The 13,021-nt window shown below is 46.7% G+C and overlaps 2 protein-coding genes across 4 annotated transcripts in view; one reads left to right on the top strand and one right to left on the bottom strand.

Annotated features, from left to right (window-relative positions):
* sugct (succinyl-CoA:glutarate-CoA transferase) overlaps window positions 1-13,021 on the bottom strand; it is a 469,744-nt gene that overhangs the window by 16,688 nt on the left and 440,035 nt on the right. The gene's annotated exons all lie outside the window — the stretch shown is intronic.
* On the top strand, window positions 1,247-1,637 carry LOC116972385 (histone H2B-like). The gene has a single exon (XM_033019983.1). It carries the CDS (start codon window positions 1,255-1,257, stop codon window positions 1,624-1,626), a length of 372 nt encoding a protein of 123 aa, XP_032875874.1. The 5' UTR covers window positions 1,247-1,254; the 3' UTR covers window positions 1,627-1,637.

Genomic DNA, 13,021 nt, shown 5'->3' with positions numbered 1-13,021 from the left:
GGTAGAGATTGTCCCCAAAGGATATTTTCCAGTATCTGTGGAAACCCAAATTTTTATGCAGATTAAATGGAGCTCAATGAAGATTGTCACCTGCTTGTCTTCTCTCTTTACATGACATACATTTGCAATAAACAATTTTTTTCTAAATTTCAGATATGATGTCATATAGAAGATTTTAGTGGAGTTTAGTTTAGATACAGTGTGGAAACAGGCCCTTCGGCCCATCGGGTCCCCACCGACCAGCGATCCCCGCACAGTAACACTATCCTCAACACAATTTACATTTATACCAAGCTAATTACAGACTGAAGAAGTAAGGGTGTCAAAGGTTATGGGGAGACGGCCAGAGACTGAAGAAGGGTGTTGACCCAAAATGTCATCCATTCCTTCTATCCAGAGATGCTGCCTGTCCCGCTGAGTTACTCCAGCATTTTGCGTTTATCGTCAGTGTTCTGAGCACAATCCTTCCTAAGGTGATGTGCTCAGAACTGCTCTCCTTGTTCCAATTTGAATTTTTGTAACATTACAGCATAATCTTTAGCCTTTTGCTATCCAGCTCCCTAACATAAAGGTACTCATCGTGTTATCTTTACAAATAATTTTCTTCATCTGTTACTTTAATGATAAACGTACATGGATCCCCAAATTTCCTCGCACCACTTGGAAGGCCGTCTGTTCTTTCCCTTTTTTTGTCTGTGCAACATACATAATTTGTCAGGTCAATGGTCTGCCAGGACTGAGAGCTTAATATTATAATGTTTGGAAACTTGAAGAATAAAGGGGAAGGAAGTAATGAGGAAGGATGGTGGGAGGAATGCAAAATTCACCAAAGGAAACCATCACTAAAGTCGTGCGGAAGAACGTCCTAGACTGGCTCCTTAAATGTGTCATGAGTAGAACTTAAAAATGGAAAAGAACGATCAATTTGCTAGGATTTGCTTCAGTCTTCCCACTCGTTAGTGGAAGATCGAGGAACAGATATGCAGGTAAATTACAGAGAGTTGCAAGAACAAATGGATTATGATACTAGCAAATTTTAACTCAACACGGATCATCACTATGAGAAAGGATTAGAGAGGTGGAATTTTTAAAGAGCACCTCGGGAGCCTTTTGAGCCAGTACATAGTCTACTATAGAAGGGTGTGTCCTGGATATACCCTTGGTTAATGAAGCCACAAAAGGAATTGCAATGTCTGTGGATAAGATTTTTGGAAACTGACCATAATATTTGCGTGATTGAAGTCGATTGTAAAAATGCCTGATGCTGCGGCGAAACCAGCGGCCAAGAAGGGCTCCAAGAAAGCCGCGTCCAAAATAGCTCCCAAGGGCGGTAAGAGGCGCAGGAAGTCGAGGAAGGAGAGTTACTCCATCTACAAAGTGATGAAGCAAGTTCACCCCGACACCGGCATCTCGTCCAAGGCCATGAGCATCACAAACTCATTCGTCAACGATATTTTCGAGCGCATCACGGGCGAGGCTTCCCACCTGGCCCATTACAACAAGCGGTCGACCATCAGCTCCCGGGAGATCCAGACTGCCGTGCGCCTGCTGCTGCCCGGGGAGCTGGCCAAGCATGCTGTGTCGGAAGGGACAAAGGTGGTGACCAAGTACACCAGCTCCAAGTAAAGATACACAAAACAAACTGTGACCATGATGGGCCTGTCCTACTTAGGCTATTTTTTAGGTGACTACAGGCGATTAGGCTGTCGCCACATGGTCGCCGGCGTGTCGCCTGTACGGCCGTGAGTAGTCTCCTCGGTCGTGAGTAGTCTCCTCAGTCGCCCAAAGAGTCGTAGCGTCTTTCTGGTCGCCGCTGGATTTTCAACATATTGAAAACAGTCAGAGACAGTCGGCGACAGTGGGTTTTACGCCAATGAGCATAGCTTGACTTCTCCTGACGTAGGTGCTGTCGTAGTTGTCGCCAGGTGACGTAGGTTGTCGCCAGTGCTGACCTTGGGATTTGTTTGTTGTTAAAGTAATGATTCTATTTCAAACTTTATGTTGAAGGGGGGTCCAGTCGCCGGTGTTTAGGCGACTTGCTACGACTGTGACAGTCGCCTAAAAATAGCCTAAGTGGGACAGGCCCATAACTCTGCAAGTTTTAAGGTAGAAGGGTGGTACAAAAATTATCCTGAGTTTATTGAAGACCATTTTGAATATCAAAAGCAGACTGGGAGTAGCTACTTACAGTTAAATCTACATCTGGTGAGTGGGATTTTATATTGCAAGTAAAATAGTGAGAATTCTGGGCCAACATATACTTAAGAGTGAAACATAAGGAAGACAAGTTCCAGGAACGCTGAATGGCAACGAATATCAAGAGTTTTATGAGAAAAAGCAAACGGCAGGATAAAATTAAGGAACATTTTTTCTGCCAGTGAAATGTTGTGGGTACAGCAGGCAGTGGAGAAAGCGAATGGCATGTTGGCCTTTATAACAAGAGGACTCGAATATAGGAGCAAAGAGGTCCTAATTTTGGTTTTGGTCCCCTAATTTGAGGAAGGACATTCTTGCTATTGAGGGAGTACAGCATAGGTTTACAAGGTTAATTCCTGGGATGGCGGGATATGCTGAGAGAATGGAGCAGCTGGGCTTGTACACTTAGAGGATTTAGAAGGATGAGAGGGTATCTCATTGAAACATATAAGATTGTTAAGGGTTTGGACACGCTAGAGGCAGGAAACATGTTCCCGATGTTGGGGGAGTCCAGAACCAGGGGCCACAGTTTAAGAATAAGGAGTAAGCCATTTAGAACGGAGACGAGGAAACACTTTTTTCACAGAGAGTGGTGAGTCTGTGGAATTCTCTGCCTCAGAGGGCAGTGGAGGCAGGTTCTCTGGATGCTTTCAAGAGAGAGCTAGATAGTGCTCTTAAAAATAGCGGAGTCAGGGGATATGAGGAGAAGGCAGGAACAGGGTACTGATTGGGGATGATCAGCCATGATGACATTGAATGGCGGTGCTGGCTCGAAGGGCCGAATGGCCTACTCCTGCACTTATTGTCTATTGTCTATAGTCTATATTAAGAGCAGGATGGTGACTCGGGAAAGGGTCGGATGTGGACCAGAGAAGTAACCTCTATATGCAGCCAGATAATATGGGTGAGATCTGGAATGAGCGGTTCTCATCTGTATTTACTGAGGAGAAATCCCCAGGACTAGCTGAGATGTATCCGGGTTGCTATGGGAGGCAAAGGTGGATGTTTGATGAAGCCCGGAGGGAGAGATTTAAATCTTCACTATCCACACGTGAGATGCCAGATGACTGGAGGAAATCAAAAGTGGTATCTTTATACCACATTTGGGCAGCAGGAATTTCAATGAATAGGGAATGTATTGGAAAAAAAATTCCAAGGGGCAGGATGAGTCTACACATGGCAAAGAAGGGATTAATCAGGGATCAGCGTGCCCTTGTTGGTGGGAGATTCTGTTTGACCAATTCTGTTTGACCAAAGTTTTAGAGATACAGCATGGTATCAGGACCTGCATGGCCCACCGAGTCCATGCTGACCATCGATCACCATTCTCACTAATTCTATGTTATCCCACTTTTTCATCCCCTTCCTGCACACTTTTGCAGCAATTTGCAGAAGCAATTGACATACAAACCCGCACATCTTTGGGATGTGGGAGGAAACAATAGCACCCAGAGGAAACCCACGTGGTCACAGTGAGAGCGGGCAAACTGTACACATATAGCACTAGAGGTCTCTACCAGATATCCCACTGCCGCTCACATAACAGTAAGGCCTTGACAAGATTTCAATTGGAAGGCTGGTCCAAAACATTAGAGCCCGAGGCAAATTGGGCAAATGGATCCAAAGATAGCTTGGTAATAGGAGGCAGAAGGCGATAGTGGACAGTTCCTATTGTGATTGTAAGCCTTTAACTCATGGCATACAAAGAGAATGGTCCCAGAGACCGTTACGGTTTGTCATACACATTGATGATTTGAATGAAAATGGAGAAAGTACGATTAGTAAGTTTGAAGGAGGCAAAAAAATTAGCAGTGTTATTGAGAGTGGGATGGAGAGTGATGTTGATCAGATGATACATTGGGCAGAGCAATGGCACAAAATTTAATCCCAATAAGTACAACGCGAATGCATTTTGGAGGTCTAATAAGGATGAATGATATATTACTAAAAGTCTTATCTTGACCACTTCCTGGTGTTCTGTATATTGATTTTAGAAAAACGCTGCCACTTACGGCTGATTTTTAGACATTTTAGAGTCACCCTCAACTGCGCGGGACAAGAGGATTTTTCCCATCGATTAAAAATAAAAGAGTTATTAGTGTTTAAAAAATGTTGAGATTCTCGGTCCTGAAGGCCACGCCCCTTCCGGAGGGACTATAAAACCCAGAAGTGTTGAGTGCCTCAGCCAGTCTCTGCAAGATGGGGGAGCGAGAGGGTCACGTCTCTCAGTCTGAGCTGTGAATAACACTGAACACATGTCTACTAAACTGTGAGTGGTTTACGATGAAAAATAAAAGAGTTATTAGTGTTTAAAAAATGTTGAGATTCTCACTCCTGTCAATCACACCATGATTGGAGGCCACGCCCCTTCTGGTGGTGGGGGGGGGAGGGACTATAAAACCCAGAAGTGTGGGCCTTGCACCCTGCTTAAAATGGTATGAAACTTCACTTGAATTTGGTGGCCTTGCACCCTGCTTGAAGTGGTAAGAAACTGCACTTGAATTTGGTGGCCTTGCACCCTGCTTGAAATGGAATTTCAAGGAATAGCCGTGAGTCAACTGCCAGCCCACCGGCCGTGAGTGAGTGAGCTGCCAGCACAACAGGCTTGAGTGACTGAGCCGCCAGCCCAAGAATCCATTTGGATCACAATGTCCATACTAACCCTCTGGAAACCAGTCCCTTGAGCCCACAACACCCATACTAGCCCCCCCCCCCCCACCACTGGCCACCAATATTGGAATTGGAGAGGTGGAATATTGCGTTGTGGGACCAGCCCTCCTGTGTGATGCTGGGACCCAACGGGTCCCACTTAGTCTAGTATTGTATAAAGGGATTATTAAAAAAGAGGGTATACAAGTCTATAAATCTCTAAAAGTGGTAGCATACTCAAATTGGGTTGTACAGTAGCATAGATAGCAGAGTTGCTGCCTCACACGACCGGTAATCTTGCTTTAATCCTGCCATTCGGTGCTGTACATGTGTTTAAAAGTTCTCACCACAACCAAATGAGTTTTCTCTGCGTTGTCAGGTTACACCCGCGTGCTAACAACAGGTAGGTCAGTACATTATTTGGCCACTGTAAATTATGGGGTGTTGATCGAAATGTGTGTAGAATAAAATGGAATTAGTATAAATGTGTGTGTGTTTTGTGCTGTATGATAAGATGGTGATGATGGTGGCTTGCAGCTGGGCAATATCCTGGGCATGTGGAGAGAGAAAATCTGACTAGATCTGAAGCAGAGGAAACAAGTTCCTTGAAACTGTGGAATTCAATATAAAATCTTATGGGAACGTTATGGGGAGAAGGCAGGAGAATTGGATTGGGAGGGAGGGCCATGATTGATGGGCCGAATGGCCTAATTCTACTCCTATTCCTTGTGATCTGTAATGTTAACTTTTTTTCCTGTTTCATTTTAGATTTTCAAATTGGATTCATATTTTTTTTATTTTATACACATTTAGAATCTGACAACCCCATGGATACTACATTGCAATTTTATCAATTCCTTGAAACTTACATTATAGTAATTGGATTGTTGTATCAAATTAACGCTTCCATCTATATTACTAAAAGTCTGTTCTTGACCGGTTTTGGCGATCTGTGCTGCGATTTCCGAGAGAACGCCGCCAACTACGGCCATTATTTTTGGCCACCTCGCTCAGAGCCCCCCTCCGCCGCATGTGTGCCGAGGATTTTTCCAGTCGATGAAAAATGACAGAGATATTAATGATTTTACAAAATTCCCCATTCTCTCTGCTGCCCCCGCTGGCGGCAGGGGGGATGGACTATAAAACCAGGAAGTAGTGTGCCTCAATTAGTCTGCAAGCTGAAGGAAGGCAGAGGGTCACGTTTCTCTGAGCTGTGAATAACACTTAACACATGTCCACACAACTGTGAGTAAGTACCCTTAATGTGGTTTGAAAATGAACATATGGTTAAAGTAAAAAAGCACTGCCTGCAAATGGTTGTTTGGGGGGTTTGGGTTGAAATAAAAAGGCACTCTCTCTCCCCCCTCTCCTCCCCCCCCCTCTCCTCTCCCCCCTCTCCTCTCCCCCCTCTCCTCCCCTCCCTCACCTCGCCCCCCCCCTGTCCTCTCCCCCCTCTCCTCCCTCCCCCCTCTCCTCTCCCTCCCTCTCCTCTCCCCCCCTCTCCTCTTCCCCCCTCTCCTCTCCCTCTCCTCTCCCCCCCTTCTCCTCTCCCCCTCTCCTCTCCCCCCCCCTCCTCTCCACTCCCCCCTCTCTCTCTCCCCTCTTTTTCTCCCCCTCCTCCCCTCCATTCCCCTCCCCCACCGTCCCTCCCCTAAACCCCCCTCCCCTCCACACACCCCTACCCCCCCTTCCCTCCACCCTCCCTGCTCCCCACCTCTCCCCTCCCCTCACCTCTCACCCTCCCTCACCTCTCTCCCTCCCCTCTGCCCCCCTCCCCTCACCTCTCCCCCCTCACTCTCACCCTCATCTCTCTCCTCCACCCCCACCTTTCCCCTCTCACCCACCCTCCCTCTTCTCCTCCTCGCCACCTCCTCTCCCTCTTGTCCCTCTCTCTGTGCCCCTTCTCTCTCTGCCCTCACTCTCTACCCCCCCCACCCCCCCACTCTGGATGTGACTGCAAGTTGGGGTCTATGCATCAGTAGATAGGGTGGTTATGGGGTAAAAGGAGCAAATTAATAATATTAATATAATATCAAGGGGGGTAATTAGCGTGAGTGCGGGCGGGGGGGGGGGGGATAGTTAGTGTGTGTGACGCTGCATGCCGCCTCCCCCCCACAACCGCATGTTGGGGGAACAGACCCAACGGGTCTGCACTTGGTCTAGTATATATTATAAATTCCAAATAAATTCCAAATAAGGGTTTTGAAATGCACAGGAATACAAGTATATATTTCTTCAAATCCATGCTCACTTTATTCCTCATTTAGAAAGCTGTGCTCCAATTAAGAATAATAAGCATTTGAGCAAAAAACATAGGGTTAAAAATATTAGTGAGTGGATATGCCATGACTCTTCATCCCAGCTTCTCAAGGGTTATTAGTGGCACCCATATCCTGAAAAACGAATAAAGAGTAGAGAGAAAAGAGGTCGCAACCAATGTTTGCATTCATCTTTGTTCGGAAATATTTATTTTTAAATCATATTCCTCTCTTTTTATCTAATTGTGGTCTACCACATCCTCGGTTGTCCCCAACAAAAACACAGTGACTGAAAACATGTTGGCAATTAAACCAATTATTACCCCTAGTGCTTGAATATAAGTTGGAATGACCAATTTATACATTTAACAATGAGCAGAATTCAGGTCCGCATGTGCTGCAGAGAGACACGAAAAGCTGGAGTAACAGTGGGTCTGACAGGATCTCTGGAGAAAAGGAATAGGTGACGTTTCGGGTCGAGACCCTTCTTCAGGAATGTGCTGACCAGAAGTCAAGACTGGCATGCTCCGTTAAGGAGGAAGGATACTGTAGGTGTGGTAAGGGAAGGGAACCTTGGGTGACAAAAAAAATAATTGAGTCATCCAGCATGGAAACAGACCCTATGGGAGATCAAATGCAAGCGAAAATATGCATTTAATGGCAAGCCCCTTAACAGCATTGATGTACAGAGAGATCTTGGGGTCCAAGTACAACGATCCCTGATAGTAAGCAAGGCAAGTAGATAGAGTGGTGAAAATGTTGTATGGTGTGTCCATCTTCATTGTTGGGGCATTGAATATAAAGTCAAGCAAATCGTGTTGGGGCTTTATAGGACTTTGGTTCGGCCTCGTTTGGAGCATTTCGTGCAGTTCTGCAGGAAGGGTATGGAGGCTTTGAAGAGAATGCAGAAGAGGTTTACCGCATGCTACTTCAATTAGAAGGTGTTGGCTATAAGGAGAGTTTGGACAAACTTGGATTGTTCTCTCTGCAGTATTGGAGGCTGAGGGGAGACCTGATGGAAGTATATAAAATTATGAGAGGCAAAGATATGGTAAACAGTCAGAATCTTTTTTCCCAGGATGTTAATGCCAAGGACCAGAGGGCATAACTTTAAGGTGAGAGAGGCAAAGATTAAAGGAGATGTGTGGAGCAAGTTTTAACACAGAGGGTAGTGGGTGCCTGGAACGTGCTGCAAGGGTTGGCGGTGAAGGCAAATATGATAGTGGCTTTTAGATAGGCACAAGGATCTTTACTGCTTTTAATTCCATATTTCAGGTTGTGCAGTTTTTTGATTTTCATTTCCAGACTCTTCTTCAGATCTGCCTGTGTGATAAGTATTTGGCCATTATGAATCCACGATGGTTCCACAGCTGTGTCCCCTGGTGGCCATGTCTGGCACACCCACTATCGTTAATGCTGACTTTAAAGCCTCAGATTCATCAGCTGCCGTTCGTGCATCGGTCCACCTCGCCCGTCCTTACTGCTGTAGTCACGGCCCCAAACCCAGCCTTCAGGGCGCCCCAATTTCTGGTCAACACATTTCATCTGCTCCACTGCAAAATTTTCCAAAGATATGTCTACTTTCAAGTTCTCCTCCTCTCTCCGACAAGAGTTCTGACCCATCCTCTCTCGCTGCTCCCCCTCTGTGGCTCCTCCTACTCTACAACGATGTTCCCCGACTAGTCCTACTGTCCTCCTGACTAAGTATTAGACTGTCTGCCTTGTTGTCACCTTCCCCATAGCTAACAATGAACCATTCTACATTTCCTCATCATCCTCTGCCTTGATCTGTCATTTTCACACCTTACCCTTCCATATCTCCCTCTCCTCTGACTCTCATTCTGAAGAAGGGTCTCGACCTGAAACATCACCCATTCCTTCTCTCCAGAGATGCTGTCCTGTCCCACTGAGGTACTCCACCATATCTTTGCTTAAACATCTCCTTGTAAGCCAGCATCTGCAGTTCCTTCCTGCACATTTCCTCCGTTGCTATATTGAATTTCTGCTTGACATTGTTCTGTTATTGTATTCAGCTGCGATAGGTTTCTGCTGGGCTTGCGAGATGACGTTTTGAAAATGTGCAGTTTGCTGTCCGTGTGGGAGGAGATGATGTGGGAGAGTCGCGGAAAATCATCGCTAATGGCGATGTGAGAGTTTCACCCAGTGTCAACAAGGGGACTGTGAACCCGAGAGCAGGGCACTGCCCAGCCCAGCCCAGACTAAACCAACCCGACAAACCCAGCCCAGACCAGCCCAGCCCGGATTAACCCAAACCAGCCCAGCCCAGACCAACCCAGCCCGGACCAACCCAGCCCAGCGCAGACCAACCCAGCCCAGCGCAGACCAACCCAGCCCGGACCAACCCAGCCCGGACCAACCCAGCCCAGCGCAGACCAACCCAGCCCAGCGCAGACCAACCCAGCCCGGACCAACCCAGCCCAGCGCAGACCAACCCAGCCCGGACAAGCCACCCCAACCCAGCCCAGACCAACCCAACCCAGCCCAGCCCAGACCAACTCAGCCCAGCCCAGACCAACTCAGCCCGTCCAGCCCAGCCCATCCCAGACCAACCCAGCCCGGACCAACCCAACCGAGCCCAGCCCAGCCCAGACTAACCCAACCCGGACAAACCCAGCCCAGCCCAGCCCAGCTCAGCCCACCCGGACCAACCCAACCCAGCCCAGCCCAGGCCAGGTCAACCCAGCCTGGACCAGCCCAGCCCAGCCCAGATCAACCCAGCCCGGTCCAACACAACCCAGCCCAGCCTGGACCAGCCCAGCCTAGCGCAGACCAACACAGCCCAGCCCGGATCAACTCAGCCCAGCCCAACCCAGCTCGGACCAACCCAAACCAGTCCAGCCCAGACCAACCCAGCCCAGACAAAACCAACCCAGCCCAGCCCAACCCAACTGAGCCCGGACCAGCCCAGCCCAGCCCGGACAGGACCGAACCAGCCCAACCCAGCGCAGACCAACACAGCCCAGCCCGGACCAGCCCAGCCCAGACCAGCCCGGACCAGCCCAGCCCAGCCCGGACCAGCCCAGCCCAGCCCAGCCCATCCCGACCAGCCCAGCCCAGCCCATTCCGGACCAACCCAGACCAGCCCAGCGTGCCACGCACCCGACATGTCGTACCTGCGCACAGCTCACTCACATATCTGACCCCCGTCCTTTCAAAAGCAGGTTGAAGAGAGCTACTAATACTCAGTCATACCTTTAAAACACCACGGAGAATATGAGACAAAGTAATAGAAACAACAGAGAAAAGGCCTTTATCATTGTTCAGAATTATTTGAATTAAGTGTATGTTGGGGGGCTTTATTATCTTTATTATGGTGTGCGAAGAGTCAGACAACTTTGCATCATGGAAAGGCACATCGTGCTGGAGTAACTCAGCGAGTCAGGCAGCATCTGTGCGGAAAATGGACAGGTGACGTTTCGGGTCTGAAAAAGTCTCTACCTGGAAAGTCACCTATTCATGTTCTTCAGAGATGCAGCCTGACCGTCTGAGTTACTTCAGCATTTTATGGCTATTTTATAAACTAGCATCAGCAGTTCCTTGTTTCTACATAACTTTACATCATGGTTAATATGGAAATTACAATGCTGCATTTCAGTGCACTAACTCTCTACGGGGGAATATGAAAGCTACTGCTGGCCTACCTCCACAAAACCCTGTGAAATATGATGACATTATTTGTGAGATTTGACAGTTGCAACTACACAACATTGATTGCTCTCTCGAAAATAGCACCCTGTACGCACCGGCTGCCTTTCGCTCAAAACATGACACTACCCATTTGACATTACTCTTGCAATGAATTACATTGCACAGTTTAAACAATATGATGCATTGAAACTATTTTGGGCAGTTCAAGCAGATGTTTTACACCTTTTGTGATGAATTGAACAAAGCCGCAAAATTCCTGCATGATTTCCTGCCTGGATTATTGCCATGTCATGCTTGTATTAATGAGTGGATTTCATGTTGGCAATTAAAGGCAGAGCAAGGTTGCACGTTTGAACATTCTACCATGATGGGTAATGAGGGGGATGAAGATACCTTCCTTTCTCAACTTGTTGCCCTCATTGAACAATATTTGTTTTGTGGCCAAACGGCATTTCATGTCAAGTTGAGCCAGTTTTCTTGTCATGTGTAAATGTTACGGGTACAATGAAAATCTTGGATGTAACAGCGGCTCAGGCAGGTGGGCTCAGACAAAATGCGGACCATAAATTATACAAGAAAAAGTCAAAAGCATGGGTACGCAGTGTTTTCCTGCATGCTGCCTTCAAACTGGTGCATCTTTCCAGTGCCTTTCTTATCCCAAGTTTTCTTGTATTTCTGTATGTCAAGGTCCATTAGTTCTTAACCACTGATAGATAGATCCTCAGTATATTTAAGTCTGAAGAAGGGTTTCGGCCCGAAACGTCGCCATTTCCTTCGCTCCATAGATGCTGGCTGCACCCGCTGAGTTTCTCCAGCATTTTTGTGTACCTCAGTATATTTAAGTTTGGTTTATTCCAGTTGAAAATATGCATATAGGAAGTCTATAGAATGCATAATTAAAAGCAGAATTTAGAAATGTATGGTATTATTAAAGGCAACCATCATGAATCAGTTAATGTTATTTCATGTTTGACATATATTTCTGAGACGTCATAGATTGTTGGGCAGCAGTGTGCCTTTTCCAACAAAGGAAGCTTGCTGGAAAAACATTGAAATCATGGTCCATGTAAAGATGTAGCTGTACAAACAGTACACATTTCACAGAAAAGTTCACATTAATTGACATTTTCACATTAGAGAAGCATGAAAGAGGTAACTAGGTGAGGCAGAGGTTCACTTGCACCCTCTCCAACCTCATCTACTGGATCCGCTGTTCCAGGTGTGGACTCTTATATATCGGCGAGACCAAGCTCAGGCTCGGCGATCGTTCGTTGAACACCTCCGCTCAGTCCGCCTATACCTACCTGATCTGATAGTTGCTAGACACTTTAATTCCCCCTCCTATTCCCACACCGACCTTTCTGTCCTGGGCCTCCTCATTGTCAGAGTGAGGTCCAGGTTAATTGGAGGAACAGCACTTCATATTTTGCTTGGGCAGCTTACACCCCAGCGGTATGAATAATGACGTCTCTAGGTTCAAGTAACCCTTGCTTTCCCTCTCTCTCCATCCCTCCCCTTCCCAGTGGTTTTTCCGACCAGTCTGACTGTCACCGATTACATTTTATCTCTGCTTGCTTTGTTGTCACCTTCTCCTAGCTAACAATGATCTATTCTACATTTTTCTTGACCTCATCTTTTTTGATGTCTTGTTTCACACTTTACCCTTCCTTATCTCTGTTTCTCCCTCTTCCCTGACGCTCAGTCTGAAGAAGGTCTCGACCCAAAATGTCCACCCATTCCTTCCAACCAGAGATGCTCCCTGTCCCACTGAGTTACTCCAGCATTTTGTGTTTATCTTCAGTTTACTTCACTGTTGGGTCTATTTTTGTTCAACTCGTACATTTCACTGTGACACTCAGCTTTAAAATAGTCAAAGTTGTATACAGGAGAGAGATCAACGAATTTGAAGTCCCCCCGCAATGGCCATTGTGAAGCTATATTTCAGGGACCGAGTACAACACATTGTGGTTAGTTCATAACATTTATTGTGCTATTGATGGAATGCATTTCTAGAATTTTTGTTTCAAATAAGAATCACAGTAGCTCTCAACTTTCAATGCAAGAAAAGAGATTTGACTTAACAAGTAATCATACCTCACAGGCTCTTATCTCCAACATTGGTGCTGATATAAAATTGTATCCTCTGAGTCAATGCTGTAAAAAGCCTAGGGACTGTCCCACTTGCGCGTCATTTAAGCGTCATCATTTACGCGCCATGAAGCACGACGTGATGCACGCATGGTGCGCAT

The sequence above is a fragment of the Amblyraja radiata genome, chromosome 4, assembly GCF_010909765.2.
Source record: "Amblyraja radiata isolate CabotCenter1 chromosome 4, sAmbRad1.1.pri, whole genome shotgun sequence".
NCBI lineage: Eukaryota > Metazoa > Chordata > Chondrichthyes > Rajiformes > Rajidae > Amblyraja > Amblyraja radiata.
The sequence above is the reverse complement of the archived record's forward strand: the minus strand, read 5'-3'. Positions and strand labels throughout refer to the sequence as shown.

Coding starts and splice junctions, on each gene's coding strand:
- LOC116972385 (XM_033019983.1), top strand. CDS start 1,255: ATGCCTGATGCTGCGGCGAAACCAGCGGCCAAGAAGGGCTCCAAGAAA.